The 27,858-nt window shown below is 33.0% G+C and overlaps 2 protein-coding genes across 4 annotated transcripts; one reads left to right on the top strand and one right to left on the bottom strand.

Moving 5' to 3' along the window:
• The first annotated feature begins 8,220 nt into the window (after positions 1–8,220).
• Positions 8,221–23,417, top strand: LOC11410800 (ethylene-responsive transcription factor WRI1). Of its 3 annotated transcripts, none has more exons than XM_039829635.1 (7): positions 8,221–8,966; positions 9,096–9,178; positions 9,769–9,777; positions 21,219–21,307; positions 21,576–21,700; positions 22,039–22,115; positions 22,749–23,417. In XM_039829635.1, exons 1-7 carry the CDS (start codon positions 8,776–8,778, stop codon positions 23,342–23,344), a joined length of 1,170 nt encoding a protein of 389 aa, XP_039685569.1. In that variant the 5' UTR covers positions 8,221–8,775; the 3' UTR covers positions 23,345–23,417. The 3 variants fall into 3 exon arrangements, with proteins under 3 accessions (XP_039685569.1, XP_039685568.1, XP_024627458.1); XM_039829634.1 differs by lacking the exons at positions 21,219–21,307; positions 21,576–21,700 and adding exons at positions 9,961–10,049; positions 10,662–10,786 and having other exon boundaries at positions 8,289–8,966; positions 22,749–23,401; XM_024771690.2 differs by lacking the exons at positions 21,219–21,307; positions 21,576–21,700; positions 22,039–22,115; positions 22,749–23,417 and adding exons at positions 9,961–10,049; positions 10,662–10,786; positions 11,381–11,457; positions 13,589–14,610 and having other exon boundaries at positions 8,322–8,966.
• A 1,414-nt stretch (positions 23,418–24,831) lies between these two features.
• LOC11410799 (protein-S-isoprenylcysteine O-methyltransferase) lies at positions 24,832–27,409 on the bottom strand. Its single transcript, XM_003628080.4, has 2 exons — positions 27,254–27,409; positions 24,832–26,526 (listed from the first exon to the last, which is right to left on the bottom strand). The coding sequence occupies exon 2, from the start codon at positions 26,335–26,337 to the stop codon at positions 25,072–25,074; it is 1,266 nt and encodes a 421-aa protein (XP_003628128.1). The 5' UTR covers positions 26,338–26,526; positions 27,254–27,409; the 3' UTR covers positions 24,832–25,071.
• Between the last annotated feature and the right edge of the window lie 449 nt (positions 27,410–27,858).

The following is a 27,858-nucleotide window of genomic DNA, read 5'->3' as shown; positions in this document are numbered from 1 at the left end:
AATTATTTTTGTTTGAATTTGTTCAACAAATTATTCATAGACTATTGCTTAACTAGATTCAAGTTCCCAGTTGAATATTTCCTCCGGTTTTTATAATAATAAGATTTATTTTAAAAAAAAAAACGGATCTATTTATAAAAAATGTCACATTTTTAAGGTGTAGTTATTGTTTAAAGACTTTTCTATCTATCATTTAATGTCCATCATTTTAATATTAATGATTATATTTAATTTTTTCACTATTTTTTATGAGAGTATACTTGTAAAAGTATTTCAAAAGTTACGATAATTAATGAATAATGAATTAATTTTATTGTTTTTTTGTAATAAAGATCGGAGAAAATATTTTGTTGTCTAGTAAATTGCACACACAAACAGGACCAGCCTAACATGTCAAGAGGCCTAAAACAAATTTTATAATGAGGCATTTTGAAAAGAAAAAAATAATAATGCTTATTAAAAGCCTCCGGCGGAGGGATGGGTTAAATTGAATACCGATGGAGCTTGTAGCAGTAATGGTGTAGCCGGTTGTGGAGGTATTATTAGAGGTTGTGATGGTGAATTGGTTCTCCTAACACAACCCTAGTGTTATCTCTACTAATGGGCTTAACTTAGTTTCTAGTGGGCTTAACCCATTTCTATTCAAACCAAAAATATTACTACACTCCAAACGATATTTTAATTAATAACGGTAAAATGTCACTAACGGTAAAATCTAATCACTACACTAGTAACTTAGTAAAATAAAGGTTCTCACTAACTATTAAAATAATTCTCACCAAAATTACCATTTTACCCTTACCCGTCAAATGACTAAAATACCCTTCTAATACGGTAATCCACGTAAATGCACCCGACGACAATTAATACACACAAGCATAAATAATCACACACAAACACAATTAAAAGTAATTAAAATAAATCTAGCTAAAAATCGGGCTGTTACAACTCTCCCCCCCTAAAAGAATTTTCGCCCTCGAAAATTTACCTGAAGGAAACAACTCCGGATACGAAACCCTCATCCTACTCTCCGGCTCCCAAGTGGCACTCTCACCAGTTGGTCCAACCCAAATCACTTTGACCAAAACAATCTCTTTGCCACGCAAACGCTTCAACTCGCGATCCTCAATCCTAACCGGCAAAGTCTCAACGGTCAAATTATCTCTGACTTCCAACTCATCCACTTGAATCACATGAGAAGCATCATGCACATACTTCCTCAACTAAGACACATGAAACACATTATGAAGATTCGACAAAGACGGTGGTAACGCAATCCGATACGCTACAACCCCAACCTTCTCAATGACATCAAACGGTCCAACAAAACGAGGAGTCAACTTCCTACACTTCAAAGCACGACCGACACCGGTCACCGGATTCACCCTCAAGAACACATGATCTCCAACCTGAAACTCAATATCCTTCCTCCTCTTATCATGATAACTCTTCTGTCTACTCTGAGACGCCTTCATCTTCTCCTGAATCATCTTAACCTTTTCCGTAGTTTCTTGCACAACTTCCGGTCCTAACAAAGCACTCTCTCCGGACTCAAACCAACATAACGGTGTCCTGCACCTCCGACCATACAAAGCCTCAAACGGTGCCATTCCGATACTAGCATGAAAACTGTTGTTGTAAGTAAACTCAATCAACGGTAAACATTCGTCCCAACTGACACCTTGCTCCAAAACACAAGCTCTCAACAAATCCTCCAAACTCTGAATAGTCCTCTCTGTCTGCCCATCGGTCTGAGGATGGTAAGCAGAACTCAATCTTAACTTAGTTCCCAAAGCAGCTTGCAAACCTTCCCAAAACTTAGAAGTAAACCTCGGATCCCGATCCGACACAATACTAGAAGGAATACCATGCAATCTAACAATCTGCTCAATGTAGATCTCAGCCAACTTCGCTACTGACATACCAGTCTTGATAGGAACAAAATGCGCTGACTTCGTCAACCGATCAACAATCACCCAAATCGAATCGAAACCCTTATTAGTCTTAGGCAACGCTCCAACAAAATCCATAGAAATGCTATCCCACTTCCACTCTGGCACAAACAACGGTTGCATCAAACCCGACGGTCTCTGATGTTCAATCTTTGATTTCTGACAAACCAAGTAAGAATAAACAAACTCAGCAATCTCCTTCTTCATTCCAGGCCACCAAAACAACCTTTTCAAATCCTGATACATCTTAGTTGCTCCTGGATGAATACTCAAACTACTTCTATGACCTTCGTCCAAAATTTGCCTCTTGAGCTCAAACACATTCGGCACACAAACCCGATCACGAAACATCAAAACGCCATTCTCATCCAATCTAAAGTCTCCACCTTTACCTTGATTAACCAACGTCACTCGGTCCACGAGTTCCAAATCCTCCTTCTGACCATTCTTGATCTCTTCCAAAATATTGCTTGTCGACTTCAACATACCCAACCTCACACCATCAGGTGTCAACTCACTAGCCAAACTCAAATCTCGAAACTGCTCAATCAATTCCAACTCTTTAACCATCAAAGCAGACATATGCAAAGTCTTTCTACTCAAAGCATCCGCAACAACATTAGCCTTTCCGGGATGATAACTCAACTGAAAATCAAAATCCTTAAGATATTCCAACCATCTTCTCTGCCTCATATTCAACTCTTTCTGATCAAACAAATACTTCAAACTCTTGTGGTCACTGAACACCTCAAATTTAGAACCATACAGATAATGCCTCTAAATCTTCAATGCATACACAACAGCCGCCAATTCCAAATCATGAGTCGGATAATTCTTCTCATGCACTTTCAATTGCCTCGAAGCATAAGCTACAACCTGACGATTCTGCATAAGCACACCACCAAGACCCATCTTAGAAGCATCACAATACACCACAAACGATTCCTTCGGATTCGGCAAAATCAACACCGGAGCTGAAGTCAACCTCTTCTTCAACTCTTGGAAACTCTTCTCGCACTTGGCATCCCAAACATAAGCTTGTCCTTTCCGAGTCAACTGCGTCAATGGCAACGCCAACTTTGAGAATCCCTCAATGAACCTCCGATAATAACCGGCCAAACCAAGAAAGCTTCTAATCTCAAAAACAGACTTAGGGGACTCCCACTGCAACACTGCATCAACCTTGGAAGGATCCACAGAAATACCACCCTTAGAAATCACATGACCAAGGAAACTCACTTCCTTCAACCAAAACTCACACTTAGACAACTTGGCACACAACTGGTTCTCTTTCAAGACTTGCAACACAATCCTCAAATGCTCAGCATGCTCTTCCTCAGACTTTGAATACACCAAAATATCATCTATGAACACCACCACAAAACGGTCCAGATAAGGATGAAATATTCTATTCATGTATTCCATAAAGACACCTGGCGCATTAGATACTCCAAATGGCATCACAGAATACTCATAGTGTCCATACCTCGTTCGGAACGCAGTTTTGGATATATCTTCTGCCTTTACTCTAATCTGATGATATCCTGATCTCAAATCAATCTTACTAAACACCTCTGCACCAACTAGCTGATCCATCAAATCATCAATCCTTGGAAGTGGATACCAATTCTTAATCGTCACCTTGTTCAACTGCCGATAATCCACACACAACCTCATGCTTCCATCTTTCTTCTTAACCAGCAACACTGGAGCACCCCACGGTGAAACACTCGGTCTAATAAACTGCTTCTCAAGCAACTCTTCCAACTGATTCTTCAATTCACCCAACTCCGATGCAGACATCCGATAAGAAACAACACAACAAAGATTAATCTAAACACGACTGACCATGGCTCTGATACCAACTTGTAACGCTCCTATTTCTATTAAAGCAATTAGACATGCGAATAATACATTTATTCAAGAAATAGAGATTACGTCTTATTCAAAATTAAAAAAAAAACGATAGACATGTATGTAAACCTCAACAGTTACAGCGGAATACAAATCAGAGTGATTAAATATATACATGCCATGAGCAAATAAATCATATCCCAAAGATAAATCTCAAAACCCAAACATACGGGTAGTCATCAACAAAATAATAATTCAAAGGAAAAAAAATATAACAACCTAATCTAGACCGACACGACAAGCCTAGATCAGAGCCGACACAACACCGATATCGGAGGAAGCTCCCGATATCCCACGCAAAGACTCACCGAGACTACTCCTGCACAACGTCTACTCACCCATACAGGCAAGTAGGCGGTTAAAACCACTGGGGGTAAGCATTACATTATCATAATTCAGATAATAATCAAAACAGATAATATCATGTACTTGAATAATAATAGTCATGCATAAATATTTACATCACCACTTGATAGTTCGTATCCACATATATCAATCACATGAATAATTTATCCAATCACAATTATTCATTCACAACATCAATCATAGACAATCATTATCAACATTCATCACCAATCACATAATTCACATAGGACTCATGCTATGATATGCACTTATGGACACATAAATGCATGCGGTACCAAATCTCAACAAGGTCGTCACCTTTCGATGCCACTTGCACATCGAATGTAAGGGCTCACACCTGCCTTACAATAATCTCGAAGTAAAAGAGTCATCCCTTTTACAGCAACAACGACTATGATGCATGGACATGTATAAGGACTCGATAATGCGACAACAATCCACAATTTCAACCTCAATATATAGGACGACACCCAATTATATTGATTATCTCCACACATTGCATTATCAAGAAAACATGTCCACACACAATTAAATCATAGTATTCATCAACACACATCAACATGATTCTCAATAATCAACAATGTCATTCAACATCAACTATCACATATAGTTTCACCATTGCAAGCATTCTCATATTCCAAGTAATATAGCATACATATCTCATGATAAACATCATGTCCAAAATATAATCACTCATTCATACAACTTCACTTAGTCATAGAAGAATGGTCACAATAATTCATAAGACAATACGACACAAAGATTCACCAGACCCCTTTTTCATAAGGTTAATTCTTTCATAAAAATACCCCTAGATGATTAGGATAAAGTCCCTACACTTAGGAAGAAGTTTGGAAGTAATTGGATCAAAGAAATTGCATTTTTAAGGTTTCTAGGCTGCCAAAATCGCTTCATGACTCATAAGATCACTTCATGATTTTGACAGCATCAGACTGAGTAGAAAAATTTGATGTTGCTGTCAAAATCGCCTCATGATTTGCGAAATCGCTTCATGATTCGACAACATCAGGCTATGTAGAAAATTTATTGTTTCTGTCAAAATCACCTCACGATTTGTAAGATCGTTTCATGATTTTGACAGTAGCAGACTATGCAAAATTCAACTTCTACGTTTTCGCGCATAAAAATCAAACCGTTAATCCGTTTTCGATGCCGTTTTCGCCTACATGCTCCTAACACTTGGCACTATCATAATTTACAAAAATTTCATGTTTCAACCATCCCAAAAGTCATTTTCCAAAACCTCACATAATCACTTATTGGCGAAAACGCATAAACATCGACATTTCACACGAAAAACCCGTTTTCTCCCAAATAACTCAACTAACATAACCACAACATGAAAATAGAAATCCTCCTAGGTTCAATCCATCCAACAATAACAAAATTTCAGTCAACAACCATAAATATCAAAGTTCAATTTGGTCCTTCACATGAACACTTAACTCAACTTCACCAATTTCACAAAACCACCAATAACATCTTATTTCTCATCAATAATTATGGTATATGAACACCCAAGCCTCAAATCATACTCAACAACATATCTCAGCAACAACAACATCGATTACATATGATTTACATCTCATTTCAACCAAAACATATCAAATTTCATCAATTAAGTATAATTTCATAACTTAACATTTATACATACTTTGAAACATGTAATTTCACCCACAAACATACCATAATCATCAATTCATGCACAAGAAAATAACATTACAACAAGAGCACGAATTTAGCCACAATTGTTCATCAACCCATTTTCATACAACATGAGAAAATGCAAAAATTGTACATGATTATGATAATAACTAACCCCCTTACCTTAGAAGAAGATTAACTCAAACTCTTGCTTCAATTTAGCTCCTAAGCTTACCCAATTGGATTCTTCAAGTTCTTCTCTCCAAAACCCTTTTTCTCTTCTCTTCACCTCTTTCTCTCTCTACCTCTCTCTAGAATGTTTGTGAAATGAATGAATTGGTTCTCCTAACACAACCCTAGTGTTATCTCTACTAATGGGCTTAACTCAGTTTCTAGTGGGCTTAACCCATTTCTATTCAAACCAAAAATATTACTACACTCCAAACGATATTTTAATTAATAACGGTAAAATGTCACTAACGGTAAAATCTAATCACTACACTAGTATGTTATACTCCCTCCGTCCCAAATTGTATGTCACTTTAGAAAAAAAAAATTGTCCCAAATTGTATGTCACTTTACAATACCAATGAAATATTAATGTTACTTTTCCTATTATATCCTTAATTATTTATTACTCTTTCTTCTTTCAATTCTTTCATTTATCTTTCACATATCATTTATTAAGGACAATTTTATAAAACAACTCATAATATCTATTTCCCACACAATATTAATTACATTTCTTAATATGTGTGAAATGCTCAAAACGTCATACAATTTGGGACGGAGGGAGTATTATATATTTATAGCTAAATTGATTTATTTTGAAGCACTTTTTTAACCCAAAATCTTGAGGCCTAAAATCCTTGTTAGGGTGGCTTGGCCCTTGGGCCGGCCTGGCACACAAATTGATGATTAAGTTATGAGAAATGATATTTGAACATCCATTTTGTGACAACTTTTGCAACAACTTTCTCTATCATACTCACATTACTTTTTACTTTATCTCTCTATTGCTTTGATTTTCGTGCAAATATCAACTTTTTCTTTGTAAATTATGGTTGTCCCAAAAGTTGTTAACCAAATGGTTGTTCAAATAACCCTCCTCTTAAGTTATGGAAGCCAAAAAAACACTAAAGTGTGGGAAAAAATGCAAGCAAGGAAACAAAGCAAAATGACAAGGCAATTTCTATGGTACACTCAATAAAATTGAGTGTACCGGTACACCCATATGTTAAATGAATAGTTTAATGAGTTATTTTTTTAGAAAAAATATATTTTCTATTGGTTCCAATTATAATAATTATATTTTATTTCTCAAAAGTGTCGGCAAATCAAAATTCAAATTTTTTTAATTTTTAATACCCATAATAGTGAATATTGATTATTTTTTTTGGATAAAATGTTAAAAAATTAGTATGATTCTTATAAAGGATCAAATGACGTTTTTTCTTATAAAATAATATTTTCTAAAATATAAAAGTTGATAAAGATCTCTTTATTACATAAAAATGATCGATAAGTTATTGATTTATGAAATAGGTGTACTGGTACACTTTAATTTAATGGTGTATCATAGAAACTCCCAAATGACAAGGGTCTTCAAAAATCTTTTAATTGTTGAGTGTCACTATGTATTTTGTTTTCATTTTGTCTGTAAATATGTTTGTGACTATTGTTCTTTTTCTGGTACACCTTGTGCCAGGAGGAACTTTTTGATTGAGTAATATATTTCATTTTAGTCTCTTTAAAAAAAAAACTTTACTCCATTTAAGATGCCTCCATTTCCACCTATTTAATACATTGATGTCTGACATGTGGCAAAAACAAAACCAAGGGTTGAGATTACATGTTGAAAATAAAGCATTTGTTTACTAGAAAAAACATAGGCTACTTCTACCTTTCCCTCTCACCGGCACTTTGCCCATCACCGTCCATCCAGCGGCGACACTCTCCTCCTTTACACGACGGCTCTCTCCTTAGAGGAGGAAGATAGATGGGTGTACCGTCGTACATGAATAAAATGGATTTTTTTTTTTTTTTGTCAAATAGTTGTGGCTAAAAATTACTTGAATAAGTAGATTATCCGTAGTTTAAACCGACCATACGTATATTATACAATATCTCTACAACTTTATGTATTTTAACCTTTAAATTTCATTCTTAAAATTTATTTTTGTCACATGTCACACATTTATACATTGGAAAACAGTAAATAGAGCACAAATTGAGCAAAATCGAACTCAACCGATATATATTTCAGCAACAGACTCAAAGGCAACTGACATAGACAACTTGACCACCATTAAAGTAAGGTTAGATTTCAATTCTTTTTCTTCTTATTTATTTTATTTTATTTGCAAAATTGAGATTCTTATACCAGGAAAGCCAGCTTTAAATACAAACTCCCATTGGTAGCATGGCTGCACCACTTTGACAAGTGTTTCTCCAAATTCATGCCATTTTTTTTAATTAGCCTATGGTTAATTCAAACCATGGTTAAATTTAACCATTTCACTTATTCATTTACAGATTCATTTTTTTGTACTTATTATATATATTTGAACGTTTTCCGTTTCATTTAAAATACACACAAAAACACACCAATTTTCTTTCCTTATTTCATTTTCTCACTCTCTCTTTTTCTCAATGTTTTGGTAAACCACTTTAGGTAACCCAGATTAGTGCTATTAGTCTATTATTGTTATCACCAACACTACAAATACAAACATGGTATCATAGATATTCACCAAAAGAGGAAAGAAAGAGAAAAACTTTGTAACAAATTCAAAGACCATTTTTGTCTAATTTACCTTCAAAGCACACACATTGTGTTCTTTCTTGTTTTTGTAGCATTCAAAAGTTGAGGCTTCAAATGAAGAGGTCTCCATCATCTTCAAGTTCATCATCTTCTATTGGATTTGAGAATCCAATTCAATCAGTGAAAAAAAGAGGTGCTAAGAATCCAAAGAAGAATCTCAATGTCAAGTCACAGAATTTAAAGCAGAAGAAAAACCAAACAAATGGTGCTAGTAGAAGAAGCTCTATTTACAGAGGAGTTACAAGGTTTGAAATTTAATCACTTTTTTTTAATTTTTTGATGAAAAAGTTTACATTTTTGATGACCCTTTTGAATTTTGTCGATGGGTTTTTAATTTCATTTGCATGTCACTTATTTTTGTTTGATCAAATTAGACATAGATGGACCGGAAGGTTTGAAGCTCATCTATGGGATAAGACTTCTTGGAACAAGATTCAGAACAAGAAGGGAAAACAAGGTAATTTTACTAAGTTTTTTTTTTAATGTTTGGTTTTTCTTTGATGAGTTTCTATGAAGCACGAACAGAGACACGTATACCAGATATGATACAGACACTAACACGGAAAATAATTTAAGAAAATGACATAATTCACTATAATCATTGGTGTCGTGTTGGTGTCGGTGTCGGACACGCGACACCGGGACACAATTAATCCAATCCAAGGAGTGCCCCTGCTTCATAGATGAGTTTTTTAGTGTATTTTTTTTCCGGTGAATTTTTTATTATTTGATTGTGGTGGCCGGGATTTGAACCCCGAACTTTGCAAATATTATGCATTGTCCATACCAACTGAAGTAAGAACATTATTTATTTGGTTAGTAATATGTGATTAAATTAAGCCAGAAAAAATTAATATTAAAAAAATAGAGAAGACAAGTTAGAGAAAATCAAGGAGATCTGTTATGTTTTTATTATTACTTTAATTTTAACTTTTTTGATTTTAATTATTTTAATGGTGATTATTTTCTATTTGTGAGTTTCTGACTTTGTTTTATTCTTTGCAATCTCTGTCTTGCAACGTTCACAATCACTTGCGGATGGTTTAGTTTATTTGGGTAAGTCTTCTTTGTCATAACACTTTGATCTCATAAAATCTTAGTCAACTTTTTCAATTTTTAATTATTAATAGTAATAAATTATTATTGATTTGCAGAAAGATTCTGATCATGATGTGGTCACTTCACTTGGACTCAATTATGTTATTTTAATTTAACATAATTAAAATTATGTTGATATAGGTGCTTATGATACTGAAGAAGCAGCAGCTCGTACCTATGATCTTGCAGCACTCAAGTATTGGGGAAAGGATGCAACTTTGAATTTTCCGGTAAAATTATTTTGTTTTTCTAATTAATTGGTCAATGAAAAATAAATGGAGTCCTATTTTGTTTTGAAAAAATAAGAAGCATCTAGTTGGTCTCAAAATATCAAATGTCAAGCCATGATTAAGGACTCTTTCGACCAATGTTTGAAATTTTCAAAAATAACATTAGTACATTTCTATAAGTTGTTGGACCCCGTTCAAAGAATCATTCTATTTAAATAATTTTTGATAAAGTATTATTTTTGCTCTACATTTTTTAATTAAAAATGCCACATACCCTTTCTTTGAAGATTCATATTGGGATCTTTTTGTTACCTTTGTTATTGATTTGATGGTGAATAATCATCGTTGAGGAATTTGTGAGGCATAAAAAGTGGGTTCTCATCTCTCAACTTGATTTTTTCAATATGTAGAAGTCAGGATCGAACTTCTAATCATCTGTTTAAGGAGCTTAAATTTCTTACCACTTAAACAAATTCATTGTTGGTATAGGTCGATAGAAGATACATCTATATTTTTTGTGTTAGTTTTAAAGGGCCGCGTACAATTTAATTTAACATATTGATGACATTTCTAATGAAATGAATGTTACTAATTTGTGGAAGAACTTTGCAGATAGAAACTTATGCAAAAGAGTTTGAGGAAATGGACAAAGCATCAAAAGAAGAGTATTTGAACTCTTTGCGGCGGCAAAGCAGTGGTTTTTCTAGAGGACTTTCTAAGTACCGTGGGGTTGCCAGGTTAGATAGATACATACAAATTTATACAACTCATTTCTTTCTAAAATGAAAATTTTAAATTCTCTAGCATTTGTTTGAAACCATGGTACAACTGTGTCTCAAAACGGATCCGAATTGTCTGCAGTCGATTATACTTGCATTACATACATGTGTGATTGGAGGTTTCATACATGTTTGATATCACATTAAATTTGTCATTATTAAGCAGAGTCGCCTTGATTTTGCAAAAACTACACAAAATGTAATTTTTGCAAAATCACAACAGCTATTCGGTCAATTCACCGTGATACCAAACACCAATCATATAGTAAACAACACAAACCAATTTGTACCAATAACATTTTATCAATGGTCCATAGTCAAGTTGTTTGTTGTTTGTTTGTGACACTTTTGCAAGTATCTGGGTGTTAAGTTAAGTGTTAACCATTTTCTTAAACACACGAGTGTCCACATTACTTTAATAGTATTATGTACATAACTTGGTTGTTGTCATTATTTGCAGTTAAATTATCTTAGTTTGTAGTACAAAATTTCTTTATGAAAATAAAAGTATATGCTATTATTAATTAGATATTAATCTTACATTTTGAATAGGCATCACCATAATGGTCGATGGGAAGCTCGTATTGGAAGAGTTCGTGGTAACAAATACCTCTATTTGGGCACATACAGTAAGTTTAATCTGTCACTTCTAATTTCCTTTTTTATCAAAATTGTTTCAAACTTTTGGACTGTGTAATTTCTCTTTCTACTTATGAAATTTCAAACCATGCTTAATATAAAAAACATGCTTAATAAAGATCTCACGTGGCATGTGACAATCCATAAGCAGGAAAAGTACAATTTGTCCTCTACAAAGTACTAATTTCATAATTTGTGACCACAGTCCACAGACCACATAGGCTAAGAGAAATTAGAGAATGAATTACTTATTAATAGATCATCTGAAGCACGGATACGAACACAAACATCTAACACGACACTGATACTAACACACCAACAACGTTAATAATTTGAAAAAATAATAACATAATTTAGTGTAATTATAAGTGTCGGTGTCGTGTTGTGTCGGACACTAAAACATGTATAATCCAAAGAACGTCGTTTCATACTAATTATATACAAAAGTTTTAGTGTATATAGAACTAGTAGCTTCCTCTAAATTAGATTTTTTAAGTAAAAGACAAAAATGCACTTGGAATAATACTAGTATATTTTGTTACAGAATTACAGCTTGTAAAAATGTAGTTGTCATAATTAACGTGAATGAATTGGGTTAAAGCTGGAATTTTAGGCTCCATGTGTGAGTTGTGCTGGTTGCATGAACTGTAGCTGCTGCAGTATTTTGTCCTCTTGTTGCAGAAGAAATATTACTAGTGCATCAATTTCAGGTCTCACCATAGGAAAGGTTAAAATCCAATTCAAAATTTATAAATATTCCTTAGTGTAACATTATACTAGTATTTCTGAAAAACATATTTTTCATAAAAATATTTAATTATTTTTAATTTATTTATTCTCTAACAAATTCAAAGTGTTAATTTATTAAAGTGCCCAATATCAAAACTATGATAGTACCTGTCAACAATATTTTTTTTGTCTTCATTTTATTGGATAGAAGTACCTGTCAACAATACTGGAAATTGTATTTTTCATAAATTTTCAAATATTATAGTTGTATTTAAATTTGATGATGACTAGATAGATAAGATTGCTTTTTCTGATGACTAGATAGATAATATATAAATGTATATGTGTCATACCTTCATTTAAAAAATTTATATGCCACTTTTAATAAAAAAAAATCTTAATTCCTTAAAAAAAAAAAAAAAAAAAATCTTAATATTTTTTTTAGGGAAATAAAAAAAATCTTAATATTGTCATGTATTATTTAGCCATGTTGCACAATTTGTTTTGTTGGCCAAGTTCAATCTAACATTTGACTATAGAGCCTTAAACCCTATTAGAGATAAGCATGTTGGAGGGTACATCAGATCCTTGACTCATGCAGTATCTACAATCCCCTGCCTACATGTCGGTCAAAAATTATAATTAAATATTTCCCAATCTTGTGAAACCATATAATAAAAATGAAAATATGTATCACTATTATTATATTCTAGGTATAAAAAGCTAAGATCAAGTTAAAAAGTTAACTAAAAAATTGGTTAAAAAGTTAACTAGATCTACAAGACACTAACAACTTCCCCCACCCAAATATCCAGTAGGCACGTGAATAGTGATCCAGACACTGATTCTTCAAATATATTATTTTTTAACATTGTGAGATTTTGTTATGTCATAAAGTTAACTTTATGCAAACTTTTATTCTATTATGAATTTATTAGTGAACAACTAATTTTAAATTAACTTAAAAAACCGTACAATGTTACTATAAACAAATTGAAACATTCATCAAATCATATATCACTGTTTAGATATATTATGTTGAGATGTTTTAGCAAGTAATATACAAATGTGTCACCAAGGTTAGATGGATTTGATTGAATCAAGTCAAAATCTTTTGCATTCATGCAATCGGCACATCGAGGACTTGAGTCGATATGAAATGGTGCAAGATTTTGATTTACGTTTTAAATCTAAAATATCGAGATTGAAATCTAGACCTGTGATCATCTTTGCCTAATGACCACCGATGTGTCGAGTGCATAAATGCATAAGATTTTGACGACATACATTCCAAATTCATAGTTAAATATATGTGTGAATGTTTTTTGAATTAACAATAACCTTTTTTAAATGATTAAATCTTATGATATCAATTTGTGTTTTGTATTGAAGAAACTCAAGAGGAGGCAGCAGTGGCTTATGATATGGCAGCAATAAAGCATAGAGGAATCAATGCAGTGACGAATTTTGACATAAGCAACTACATGGACAAATTGAAGGTGGAGAAAAATGATGAAAAAGAACAAACAGAACCACAATCAAACACAGAAATTGTTGCTAATTCCCCTGATTCTGAAGAAGCATTGGAAGAACAAACAACAACTACCCCACCTCAAGAAGAAAATCAACTACAAATAGAACCTTTGCCGCAACAATTTCACCAACAACATGTTCCTCCAACTAGTCATGAATGCGCAATAGTTAATATTATGGATCATTGTTTTGACCAAGATTATCCATGGAGCTTCATGTATAATGGACTGTCAGAGTTTCAAGACACAGGTTCGACTATGAGCAAATGCGGTGATGATGATTTAATGAATATATTTGATGGCTCAAGCTTTGATGATAACATTGAATTTGAACTTATGTTCAACACGGAAGAACCTTGTGGTGGTCGTGGTGAAAGTGATATTAATATTAGTGAAGTTTTGGAGGGTATTGATCTTTGTGGAGGATTATTAAATGGAGATGCTGGAGACATGGTTGTAGATGAGGATAGTAACAAGGAGAAGGATTTATTATCATTAGATTCTTCTTCTTCTTCACCATCATCTTCAACCACTACAATTTCTTTGTAACTATTATATTTGATTTTGATGTCTTTGATAACAAGGTGTTGTTGGATGAAGCTACATGGAGTAGAACACTTTGGAGATTGTTTGGTTTGTTGAGAAATTGTTGGTTGGGATGTGTTGTTTGTGATTGGTAGATGGATGTAGACATTGGGTGAAGTGTTACAATTGGTTTTAGATTTTTACATGTCTTTCATTTTAGGTTTGGATTTTAGTAGACACCAAAAAGGAGTATAAACCAAATTTAAGTTTTTTATTTTGGCAAAATAGTTTTGTTCTTTTGTTTTGTTTTTCTCTATTGAGTAAGGAGATTAAATGGAGAAATGAAACAATTAAACACATATCACTTGTTCTTGAGTAATAAAACAATTAACTCAAATGCAAGATACTAAATGACATAGTTGCATAAATATTGGTTAGTTAGAGGCACTGCCAAGCTGGCAGTTAGTAATGCCACACTGACAGCTTGTTAGCCATGCTGGCAAGTTAGTTATGCCACGCAAGCAAAATTAGTTGGAGAACATCAAAGCTCATCATAATATACATTACTCATTCCATCTCAAATTATATGACCCAAATTATATGACGTTTTAGACATTTCACACGTACTAAGAAATGTAATTAATTTTGAATGTGAAAAATATATTATGAGTTGTTTTACAAAATTGTTCTTAATTAATGGTATATGAAAGATAAATTAAAGAATTGAAAGTAGATAGAGTAATAAGTAGTTAAGAATATAATCAAAAAAATAACATTAATGCTTCGTTGGAATTGTAAAACAACTTATAATTTGACACAATTTTTTTTCTCTTCTAAAATGACTTATAATTTGGGACAGAGGAGTATCAAACACTTGTGTAAATAATTGAAAAAATATACTTACAAACAAGGACCTGAACAAGGTAGGGTGTGGCAAGTGTCACACCAGCCCAGACCCAATTTTTTTTTAAATTTTTTATATCGGTTCACTATATTTTTACTTATATATCAATAATACCTAATATTTTTATGTTTATACATGTCTATATTTTTATACATATAGTTATACGAGGATTTTTTTTTTTTTTTTTTTTTTTTGTAATTTATACATGTGTCTATATTTATACTCATATATAAATAAGGGGATCTATTTTTTATTTTTTTAAAAAATTTATACATGTGTCTATATTTTAACTTATACATTGATCGGGGACCCTTTTTTTTTTTTAATTTATACACATGTGTATATTTTTACTCATATTTAATACTGAAATATTTTTTGTACATCTGTCTATATTTTTATTCATATATCAATGCAGAGATATATATTCTTTTTTAATTTCTATGCAATTGCGACTAGCTCCTAAAAAACGAGTGCAACACACTCACCCGTTCGTATACACGAGTATCATGTTAGAGCATTTGATTCATTTCTTGTAACATATATAGAAAGATATTTATTGGAACAATTAGCAATGATGTAATTTTAATTCATTTTCAACAAATGGAAAATATATTATTTTCTTTGTTTTTTTTTTTTTAACACCAAAATTTATTAATCACCAAGTCTCTGCACAAGAAGAGCAGAGACCGGCCAGACAGAAGTTACAAAGGCGTCGTATATGGGTGGAACACCTAAAAGGAAATACATATCCGTAGATCTTAAACACCAATAAAAAAATAAACCTCCAAAACCAAATCAACACCAAGAAAGCAACATACACCAAAAGTTAAGCCAAAATTTCACACTCCATTGTGAGTGGCCAAAATTTCACCCAACAAAATCACACCACCACCAATTGACATACGGTTATGCCTCCTCTTCGTCAACACCCTCAACCTTTATTGCCAACACCATTGTCAACACTCTGATATCAAAATACAAAATATCCACACTTAAAATCCGTTGAGAGCTGAAACCACCAAAAGTTGTAGCCACCACCGCTAAGTCCAAGTAAATACCTAAAATCATCACCACCACTCTTTTGAGATAAAATCACCACCACTGCTCTTTCAAGCCACCATAACAACCCCAAGTCACTATAGAAACCCCTAAAAAACACCAATAGGTCTCCCAGAACCCTTAACCTAAACAGATCCAAAACCCCATACACCAACATTTATGATCCTCTTCCCACACCTTTTACAAAACACCTCCACCAACAACAACCATGGGGCATCGTCGAGATGTGAAACCACCGCGACGCCACTCAACACAACCAAATGACAAGATGCGACAGTAAAAAATGGGTTTGTAAAGGACCAAACAACAATTGACCACTGTAACACCCCGTTTTTCCAATATGAAAATTTCAAACATATAATCAGAGTAATCATCAATTAACGGGATATCACATTCTTAAAAATCTTCAAAACATAGATAAATAATAATTTATCCTTCATCGATAAAACTGCAGCAGAATTAAGTTCAAATCATCATAAATTTTTGGCACGCAGGCCTCATTAAAACATCTCAATAAATTCAATTAATCATCATAAATGAACACGTAAAAGAATGAAGCATGTATATCATAAACCCCATCCCGTTACGTATTAGAGCGACCTAGACGACACAGTGGGGCAAGGCCACTCACGACAGCAATATGCACACTAAGCTCGATCACCTGCAAGTTACTCATACAAAGAGCAACATTTCCAAGCAGAAGGGGTGAGATTTCACAAAACAATAATATTAATCAATATAATTCAGCAAATCATAATTAACAACATATACATCTTAAACATCATAGCATCATTGATAATATAATACTCCCTCCGTCCCAAATTGTATGTTGCTTTGGAAAAAAAATTTGTCCCAAATTATATGTCGCTTTACAATACCAATGAAATATTAATGTTACTTTTCCTATTATATTCTTGACTATTAATTACTCCCTCTTCTTTCAATTATTTCATTTATCTTTCCCATACCATTTATTAAGGATAATTTTGTAAAACAACTCATAATTTCTCTTCCCCACACAATATTAATTATATTTCTTAATACGTGTGAAATGGCCAAAACGTCATACATTTTGGGACGGAGGGAGTATCAAGCAATCACTTCATTCAATCATCATCAACAACATAACATCTTTTGACTCGACAATGTGACAATGCAACCTAAACCTCTTATATGCATGTGGTATCAATTCAGGGCATGAGCCCCCAACAGTTTAGTATTAATATACTTTCAGGGCATAAGCCCCCAACAATTATTTTGAGCTAAAGCTCCATCGTGGTGAGGACAAGGCTCCAGGGCATGTGCCCCCAACATATGTATGTTAATGCATGGACTCAATCACCTAAAACATCTTAATCAACATCTCATATACATCCAATAATTTGGAGTTCAACATCATCTTATTCATCTTATAATGACTCATGCAACTCGGTTAAATAACAAAAGCAGCATAATCAGATCACAACAACATTATATTTCATAACAACAATTCATTTCAACAACATCTTAATCATTCAATAATATTTCAAGTAATGTATTTAATCATTAAATCACATTACAAACAACTTAACAGTTCAAACAGCCTTACAGATTTCAGCTAACCTCTTAAATATGTCTCACTACTACCTAAAGTTCCATTCCTAATCGATTCAATCAACTCAGGTCACGACATTCTCAAATGCACTCAGTTCTGGAAGTGCTCGCGAGGCGAGAGCATCTACTCGCCATGGCGAGTACAAGCAAGAATTCCAAAAATGGTTATTCCAGGTTCAATCTTGTTCTAAGTCATCATCTAATCTTTAATAAACATCTTAAGGCACTCAAAAGCATCTAAGGTTCAACTCAAAAGTCAAAATTACGAAATTCAACATGCTCTCTGGTCATGCTCGCTATGGCGAGCTACGACAGGTAACTCACGAGGCGAGGGGTAATGGCTCGCGTGGCGAGCGATGAAATTCATCACTCGCGAGGCGAGGATCATCGTTCGCCAGGGCGAGCGATGAATACAGGCTCGGGCAGAATTGCAGTTTTTACAAAAATCCATCTAATCTCATGGTTTAAAGCCTAGTTTTGATTCCTGAATTCATTCTAATCGTAAACTAAGGTCAAGGAACGGTTTCTGCACCAATTTTACAACCTATCATCATTGGATCATCAAATTCTCCTATTAACCCTAATTTAAAAACTTTTATAATTCAATCCTAACTTTGTCAATTGATCATCAGAATTATAAGAATTAACATTACTGAATCATTAGTCTCACCCTTACCTTGTTTTGCATAAATCGCAGCTCTCTCTTGGTCTTCTCCCTTCTATGGCTTTTTCTCCAAAAACAGTCGTACGTACAAAACGTTTTCTAAACCTAGGTCTTTCCTTTATATCTCTTCCTAATATCTTATCTTATCTCACTTTCTCCCCCAAAACTCTAAAATCTCAAAACAGCCCTCAACTAAATATTTTATTTTATTTTCAAATCTTATTTTATTAAACAATAAAATAAGTCTCATATCTCATAAAATCATCAAAACTCATAGCTCATCTAAAAATCATCCAAATCATCCAAATCGTCATAAATCAACAAAATTCACACATATATTATATAAATATAATATAATCGTCTAAACTCGTTTAAATAATTAATTAAATAAAAGTGGACGTTACAACCACCGCGGCGGCGCCGACAGTGGTTTTCGGAACCAAACTCATGAAACACACGATCCGGCGAACAACACAGCAACGACGAACGACGACACTTGTTGCAAATCCTTCTCACAAGAAAAGAAACCCCAAAACCACATCGAAGATTTAGGTTTGGGTCCGAATCTGCCACCACGAGCCACCACCAGCGCAACCACAAACCATAAGATCTACCACAAAAAACCACCCAGTAAACCACCACAACACCACCACGAGTTGTTGCTACAACCGGAGGTAAGGTGATGGGGAGGCCGCGTCTCGTCGCACCACCACTATAGAGGTTTACATTTTAAAGAAAAGTGTTTGGATTTGAGGGAGATGGAGGCACATATGTTTTTAGAGAGAAGGCAAAGGATTCACTTTAGAGAGAGAAAGTGTTTGTTTTTGTTGTCGTGTCCTAGATTATTTTCTTTGTAATTTTGCTTGTTATAACTATTTTTTATATAACTTCTTATTAAATTTAGTATTATATAATTATTTAACAGAAAAAGTCTACCTCACTAATATTAATATTGTGAGTTTAGATCCGCCCCCGCCTACAAAACTAATAGACTGTAAATATTTTTTATTTTTATAAAAAAGCAAAGAGAACTTTTATTAAAATAAAGAGCAACTCCTAGCATAAGCTATACCGACCATAAGCTAAAACATACATGACAGAAACATAGTGAGAGATACATCTCACAATATCAACTCCAACTACAGCAACAAATGCAAGAAAACACTATAAAGTGACCATTATAATGTGAAAGTGCTAGCATCCCATTGCCACCTAGAAAAAACCTCATCCAGAAATCTAGAATAATTTTCCTTGAATTAATTATAACCGATAATAAATATTACTATTGAAAAAACATTAAAACGTGAATCATAGTCAAGTTTAGAATGCATGTTTTTCCCATTTGGTCAATTATTAATGGACGGTAAGTGGTCATAGGACTGTGCTTATGATAACTAGGACAACGTATTTTTAATTTCCTATGAAAATGAGTTAATGGTTTCTATTAAATGGGTATATTTATTTATAAATACATAACACAAATCTCTTCATGTCTCCTCATACAAAACACAAATATACTTTGCTCATTTTTTATTTCTAGTTTCACAATTCAAAAGGTTGATAATAAAAATTAATCTATGTGTGTACAAACAATGAGTCTTCACGTAATTGAAGAAATTTTTTCATGATTCAAGAATTAATAGTCAGGTACATATTTATAGTATTATTTGATTTAATATAATTTAGACGCAAAATGGATCTATATGTTATGAACATAATTTTCCTTCACATAAAAAAATCACCAAATTCAAATACCATTTTTGTCTAATTCATCTTCAAATAACACACATTGTGTTCTTTATTTTTTTAGAACAAAAAGGGTGATTTTATATTCTTAACATTCAAAATCAGTGGCTTCAATGAAGAGTTCAACACTATCTTCAAGTTCATCATCTTCATCTCTTGTTGAATTTGAGAATCCAATTCAATCAAAAAAGAAAAGGGTTGCTAAGAATCCAAAAAAGAATATCAATCCCAAATCACAAAATTTCAAAGTGAAGAATCAAACAAATGGTGGCAACAAAAGAAGCTCCATTTATAGAGGAGTTACAAGGTTTGAAATTTAATCACTTTTTTTATTACCCTTTTGAATTTTGTTGATGAGTTTTTAGTTTCATTTGCATGTCACTTATTTTTGTTTGATCAAATTAGACATAGATGGACTGGAAGATTTGAAGCTCATCTATGGGATAAGGGTTCTTGGAACGACATTCAAAAGAAGAAGGGAAAACAAGGTAATTTTACTAAGTTTTTTAGTATTTGATTTTTTGGTGAATTTTTTAATATTTGTTTTTTTATTGGTTGATTATTTAGTATTTGGCTATGGTGATTAAATTAAGTCATGAAAACCCAATATAAAAAACAAAATAGAGAAGAAGGTTGGAGAAAAAAAATGAACGAGATATATTATTGTTTGTTTATTATTTTTAATTTTAATTATTTTACTAGTGATTATTATTTATTTATTTATTTATGAGTTTTTGACCTTGTTTTATTCTTTGCAATCTCTGTGTCATTGCAACGTTCACATACACTTGCGGACGGTGTAGTTTATTTGGGTAAGTTCTCTTTATCATGCATTTTGATCTCACAAAATCCTAGTCAACTTTTCCAGTTTTATAAATTATTAACATTAATAAATCATTATTGATTTTAGATTTTGACCATGATATGGTCACACTTCACTTAGACCCAATCAATTATCGTAGGAATATTTTAATCAAATTTCTTTTAATGTTGATGTAGGTGCTTATGATACTGAAGAAGCAGCAGCTCATACTTATGATCTTGCAGCACTTAAGTATTGGGGGAAGGATGCAACCTTGAATTTTCAGGTATATTTATTAATTTTCCTATTCATAATATTAGACTAAAAATCTTAATTGGTCAATTAAATTTTAAATCAAAATAGTCATATTTAAGAAGATTTTCAAAGTTATTGCCATCTTTAAGTTATATTTTGACTGATATTTGAAAATTTAAAAAATAAATAAATATCACTTTTAGTTTTTGAAGAACTAAAAGAATTAAATTTAATAAAATGATTTTGTATATTTTTTCCATCAATTAATTTTTAAAATTGTGGTGTTCAATTATGTGCAGATAGAAACTTATGCAAAAGAGTATGAAGAAATGGAAAAGTCCTCAAAAGAAGAGTATTTGGCCTCATTGAGGCGCCAAAGTAGTGGTTTTTCTAGAGGCATTTCTAAGTACCGTGGGGTTGCTAGGTTAGATACATGCATTCAAATTTATGGATATTATTTCATTCTTAAAAAAGTTAAAATCAAAACTTTTTTTCATTTGTTTGTTACTACTATTAATGCATCAATGTCAATGTCATGTAAGAATATCTCATACATGTGTCATTACAGGTTTCATATCATAAACTGCACAAAACAATTTCAACGGTTCAAATTTTACAATGAGATGTCTACATTATTACTTTAATGATACGTGCATGCATGTAATGGTTGCTGTCATTATTTACTTGACAATTAAATTATATTAGTAGAATGTACAAAGTTTCTTTATGAAATTAAAAGTATATGATATTAATTTTGAATAGGCATCACCATAATGGTCGGTGGGAAGCTCGTATTGGAAGAGTCTGTGGTAACAAGTACCTCTACTTGGGAACATACAGTAAGATATTAATTTGTCACTTGTATATTTTTATTATCAAATTTGTTTTGGATTCTATGAAAGAGTTATTAATATTATACAACTAAACTAAGTAATTAAAAGGAAAAAATATAAAGAAGTGTAATTTCCCTTTTTTCCCCAATTTCTCTTTCTACTTATGCAATTGCAAACTATGCTTATTAAAGATGTCACGTGCCACCCTTAAGAAAGAAGATGTCACGTGGCATGTGACAATCCATAAGCAGGAAAAGTACAACCTGTCCTCTGCAAAGTACTAATTTCCCATTTCTGTCCTATGAAGGCAAAGAGAATTTAAATTCATAAAATTGCCCCACCTATCTACATTTTGTTTGTGTCCCATGAAGGCAATGTAAGTGTCAACATATACATGAATGGGGTCAAAATCTTCATGAATGTTGAATTAATATTTTAATTTAAAATACCAAGATTGAAATTTGGAGGTCTCGTCTTGATCTAACGACCACTGATGTATCGACTACATCCATGGTTAGATTAGATATATGTGTAGTGTAAATATTTTTTCAATTTCAGGCTTACTCTTTAAATTTATGTTATAGTAACATATTTTGAATGACTAATCTTATGAGATAAATTTGTGGCTTGTTTATGAAGAAACTCAAGAGGAGGCAGCAATGGCATATGATATGGCAGCAATAGAGTATAGAGGAACGAATGCAGTGACAAATTTTGACATAAGCAACTATGTTGACAGATTGAAGAAGAAAAATGAAGAAACAAAACAAACAGAACCACAAACAACTATAGGAATTGTTCAATATTCTCCTCCTGATTCTAAAGAAGCATCAGAAGAACAAACACCAACAACTACACCATCACCATCACAAGAAAATCTAGTACAAATTGTACCTATTCAGCCACAAGTTCAACAACATGTTCCTCCAACTGATCAAGAACACACATTAGTTAATGTTATGGATCATTATTTTGACCTAGACCTACCATGGAGCTTCGTGTGTAATGGATTGTTAGAGTTTCAAGACACAAACATGGCTTTAAGCAAAACTGATCAAGATTTAATTGATATATTTGATGGCTCAGGCTTTGTGGAAGACATTGGTTTGATGTTCAACATAGAAGAACCTTGTAGTGGTGAAAGTGATTGTGGAGGATTATTAAATGGAGATGCTGGAAACATGCTTGTGGATGAAGATGATTTCAAGAATGAAATATTATCCTTAGAATCTTAAGGTGTTGTTAGATGAAGCTATAAGGAAAAGAATTAATTGGTTTGTTTAGAATTTGTTGGTTGGGATGTGTTGTGTGATTGGTGGATGAATTGTGAAGTGTGACAATTGGTTTTAGATTTTTATTACATATCTTTTCATTTTAGTAGACACCAAAAAGGAGCATAAATCAAATTTAAGCTTTTTTTTTAGCAAACTAATTTGTTCTTTTGTTTTGTTTTTCTCCATTGGGTAAGGAGATGGAGAAATGGAACAATTAGACATAACCATTGTTCTTGAGTAATAATGCAATATACATCTTAGAGAGGAGTAAGACTAAATTTTGGATTGATTATTATTTTTTTAACACATTTTGACATGATTAATTAATTATAGTATCGTTTTTTTTGGGTCTTACCCTTTGAATTTTGAGAAGAGAGACTTGACTGTTTTGCTAGGAGTGAAATGTACCATACCAACTTTGCTAGGTATGTGCAGTAAAAGAAGTTTTTAAGTCTATTAATTTACTACTTATGCAAAGTTTTTTCTTTCTTTCTATACTATGAAAAAAAGAAGTTATTTAGCCAACCTTCATGTTTTCTGGAACAAAAAAGAAAGAAAGTAATGACAACTTTAATTAAACCAAACCACCATGCATGAAAACCCCAACCATATGTTTAGTATTTTAAAGCAACAAATTGGAATCAATTTTAAAAATTAAATTTGTCTGGTATAACTTAGGTGTTAGCCTGAAATTTGGCTCAAGTAGTATTTTGTTGATAAAAAAATCCCTCTGTAATGTTACTCCAGCTTACACACATACAATAAACAAAATCTACATTGACAGGAGCATCATAGGTCATGAAACAGGAAAGACATCACTTTCCCCACCCCCGAAGTATGCATTCAGAAAAACGACCAATTTATACAATCTGAACGCGCACTTCTAGACTATTAGTACCGTCTAGATGCACACTTCCAGAAAAATCGGAAGTTTTAGTAGCGAATGAGGGAAAAAGCACACGAATACACGATTGGTTGTTGTGTACTGGAAAATGCTAAATGCATTTGGAAGACTAACCAAGTTTCTGGTATATCAGGAGGCAGAAAATCATACAGAATAAAAAATTGCTCATATAAATTGCGTGAAGCATACTTTAACCATTCAAAGCTCATCTTACACCAGAATTTTGGAAAAAATTGTTCCTACTTATCTATCATTTTAAAATTATATTAACTATTTCTTTATCAAATATAATCGTAACTTATCAATTAATTTACACTTACATTAATGAAGAGTGAAAGTAAATGGGTATTTTGAAATTTGATTATTAATCAAAGCTATTTCTTAGTTTGTGTAAGACAACCTTATAGTATATAGAAATAGAGTAAAGTATTAATTGCCAAGAGTTTGTTTCAAATGCTAAACAAAGCCACAGAAAGAGTAATGTTTCAAATGCTGGACAATGACACAATAAACCATCTAAGATATATGAAACAAAACGTTGGAAAAAGAGTATACAGATTCAAAGAATTAAATACCAAAAATTGGAAAGTCAATCACCAAATTCACCACAAGTACACAGGGACCCATAGTATAAAGATTAAATTAAACATACTAAAAATTACATTATTAAGAGTAAACAAAGACATACACTATCTTAAACTTCAACAAGTGACACTATCTTTTTGCCTAAACCAGTCATTCTAATGAGATTTTGACAATTAACAACTACAGTTCTGGAGACAGACTAATAAATAAAAGGAACAAACTTGTACTTAACTTTGCTTGCATATTCGGTGTAACTCTGGCCAAAAGTCTCAACCATTAAAGCCTCCTCCATAGCTGCTTTCTGCTTATAATACAACAAACAAACTGCTACAATGAATAGCAGACTCAAGGGTGCTCGTAGTGCAACACAATATGTTATAAACAACAGCGTTGTTGAAGAATAAATCGGATGGCGCAACAAGCGATAAGGTCCAAATTGCACAACAGAAGTTGGAACCACTACTTTTTCTGAATACTTAGCAAGATACAATGTGGAGTTATAATGAAACAGCAGAGTTGGAATAATCAAAGCCCAGATTCCAAGATTGCTCCATCCACCTGGTGCGAGGTTAAGCTCTGGCCCTTCAAATGCTGCAAGCCAATGGCCAATCATGATTCCTGCACTGAACAAAAGGCGAGACCACATGGGCAAGTTCACATCCCATTTTGGGTCATGACGGCGAGCATAATAATCTCCATATAACTGGTTCCGGACACTAACATTGAAGAAAAAGAAGTAATGATATACAAAAAAGAAAACCAAAGGCCAGCCTTCAAGGTAGCCATTGAAATAAGCTGGTGGAACAAGGGTGAGCCATGTAAAAGTTGATGTGACGATCACCAATTGCTCAAATATGTTTGCCTCACCAAGCATGTGTTTCCAAAAGCAGTATAACCCATAAACTGCAAGCACTATAGCCACCAACCATGGCCAGTAAATCCAAGTCCAGCTAACATACATCCAGAAGAAAGGATTTAAGAGCATATTAATAGTCCATTTCGTGGCTGTAGTTATGACGGATATTATCCCCGTCAACTTCACTATATCAATTGGAGTCAACTGCAGAACAGCATCTTTTATCGAATCAAATGATATATTTTTGAAGTACCTTAAGACTGGATTACTAGAAACAGTATCTTTTATCGAATCAAATGATATATTTTTGAAGTACTTTAGGACTGGATTACTAGAATCTATGCTGGCTTCATTGGAAATTGAGCATTTGGGAAGAGGTAACAAATCAGCCCTCTTTGTTGTTTGTTTAAGTAACGAGGAAAAAGGGTTTCCATAGCTGTTATTCAATTGAAAACTAACGCGCTTAGGTCTTGGGTGGAGTTGATTACTGTTATTAACTACACCAGCATGACATTGTTTGTTAAAAGGTCTCAGAGAGACGTTGTTGCTCACAATAGAGAAACCAAAAGGTACAGTTTTGGAGTGTGAAAGAACTTTGACAGCCTCCATCACTATTTGAGACAAAATTACATAAAACTTTGCCACTGGCCGCAGGTAAATCACAAAGCCAAAGATGCACCAAGTGATATTAGGCTCATATCCTTCCACACATTGAGTTACTCGTTAATCATAATCGATAGATCCAACCCACAGGAGAACCAATGCAATCGGACAGTATAATTTTCGCTGTTCCCCCTTCTGCAGGTTAGCCAACAACCATAATAACATCAAAATTCATTCTCTAAACATCATTATTAATTTTTTTTTGAAGAAGCTAAAATAGCCCACCTAAATTGGCACTAAGGAGAATCGAACCTGAGACCTCGAGGAGGAGCACACTCCCAGGTCCCAAGCCAATACCACTAGGCCAACCCAAGTGGGTTTAAACATCATTATTAATGGGCACAACACAAATAAACGAACAACCACTAAACAAATTTCATAATATAAAATGCAAAATGACGACTCAGTTTCAAGTTTCTACATCCTAAGATAAACAAGGTACTAACCAATCTATATTACATAATTCATGTACCACTGACACTTCAAATGGAAGACGTGTTCTGTGTCTGACACGTTTTGAATTGATACTTATTATCATTACATTACATTCAATCACTTACATTTTCTTAAATTATTGTCAGTGTCTACGTATCAATGTCGTGTCAGAGCTTCAGAGATTATGATAAAATAAATAAATTACAAAACCAATTATCATCAACTTTAATGATAATCAGTTAATCAGCATATAACTCATAAAATTGCAACCACACAAAAAGATAAAGTACAGCGTGTAACCAAGTTAGACAAATAAACAAACACATGGTGTGCATATAGAAAACAAGGTATAAAACCAGCTTCACGAAGGAGTGGAAAATGGAAGAAATAGAAAAATGAAATGAAGAAGATAGCATAGGAAAGGTACCAGAAGATGAGTTTGGAGCGAGAATTGAAGCTTTGAAGTTGAACAGAGACAATTGTTGTCTGTCTCCTGTAATGTAATGTTATGTTATCTCTCAACTGGACCAACAACAACGTCACCCGCTTTTCACAGTAACACACCAATTTTTTGTTTTTTTTTGTTTTTTGAAGGAACACACCAAACATTATTAATTTTTATTTTTTTTACACATGTGTTAGATAATAATTTGTTATCATCTTTAAGGTAATTAAAATCGGACCGGACATTAAATCATTGTAGATAAGGATTTGGGGTTTAAAGGTCGGATTGGAGTCAGACTAATAAAATAATATATTTTAATCAACTTTAATATTTATACTAGAAAACATAAAAAAAAATTATAGTAAAAAAATTTCATATATATAATTTTGTAATAATTAAAACTAAAAAATATACGTTAATTACTATTATTTGAAGCGTTACATTTTGTACCGAAACGATCACATTGAATTATAGTATTATTCTACTTTAAGTTTCAAAGATACCCTTTCACTCGTTCCCAACTAAAATTCACACGCTCCACCATAGTAAATCAACTTTATACACTTTCCAATGTTATATCACAATTA

Source organism: Medicago truncatula, chromosome 8 (genome assembly GCF_003473485.1).
Source record: "Medicago truncatula cultivar Jemalong A17 chromosome 8, MtrunA17r5.0-ANR, whole genome shotgun sequence".
NCBI lineage: Eukaryota > Viridiplantae > Streptophyta > Magnoliopsida > Fabales > Fabaceae > Medicago > Medicago truncatula.
This window is presented reverse-complemented; position numbering and strand designations above follow the sequence as displayed.

Excerpts from the sequence above, each read along its gene's own strand:
- LOC11410800 (XM_024771690.2), top strand. The coding sequence starts at position 8,776 with ATGAAGAGGTCTCCATCATCTTCAAGTTCATCATCTTCTATTGGATTT. Across the intron at positions 10,050-10,661 it reads ATGCAACTTTGAATTTTCCG|ATAGAAACTTATGCAAAAGA; the intron begins GTAAAATTATTT and ends AGAACTTTGCAG. Across the intron at positions 10,787-11,380 it reads AAGTACCGTGGGGTTGCCAG|GCATCACCATAATGGTCGAT; the intron begins GTTAGATAGATA and ends CATTTTGAATAG.
- LOC11410799 (XM_003628080.4), bottom strand. The coding sequence starts at position 26,337 with ATGGAGGCTGTCAAAGTTCTTTCACACTCCAAAACTGTACCTTTTGGT.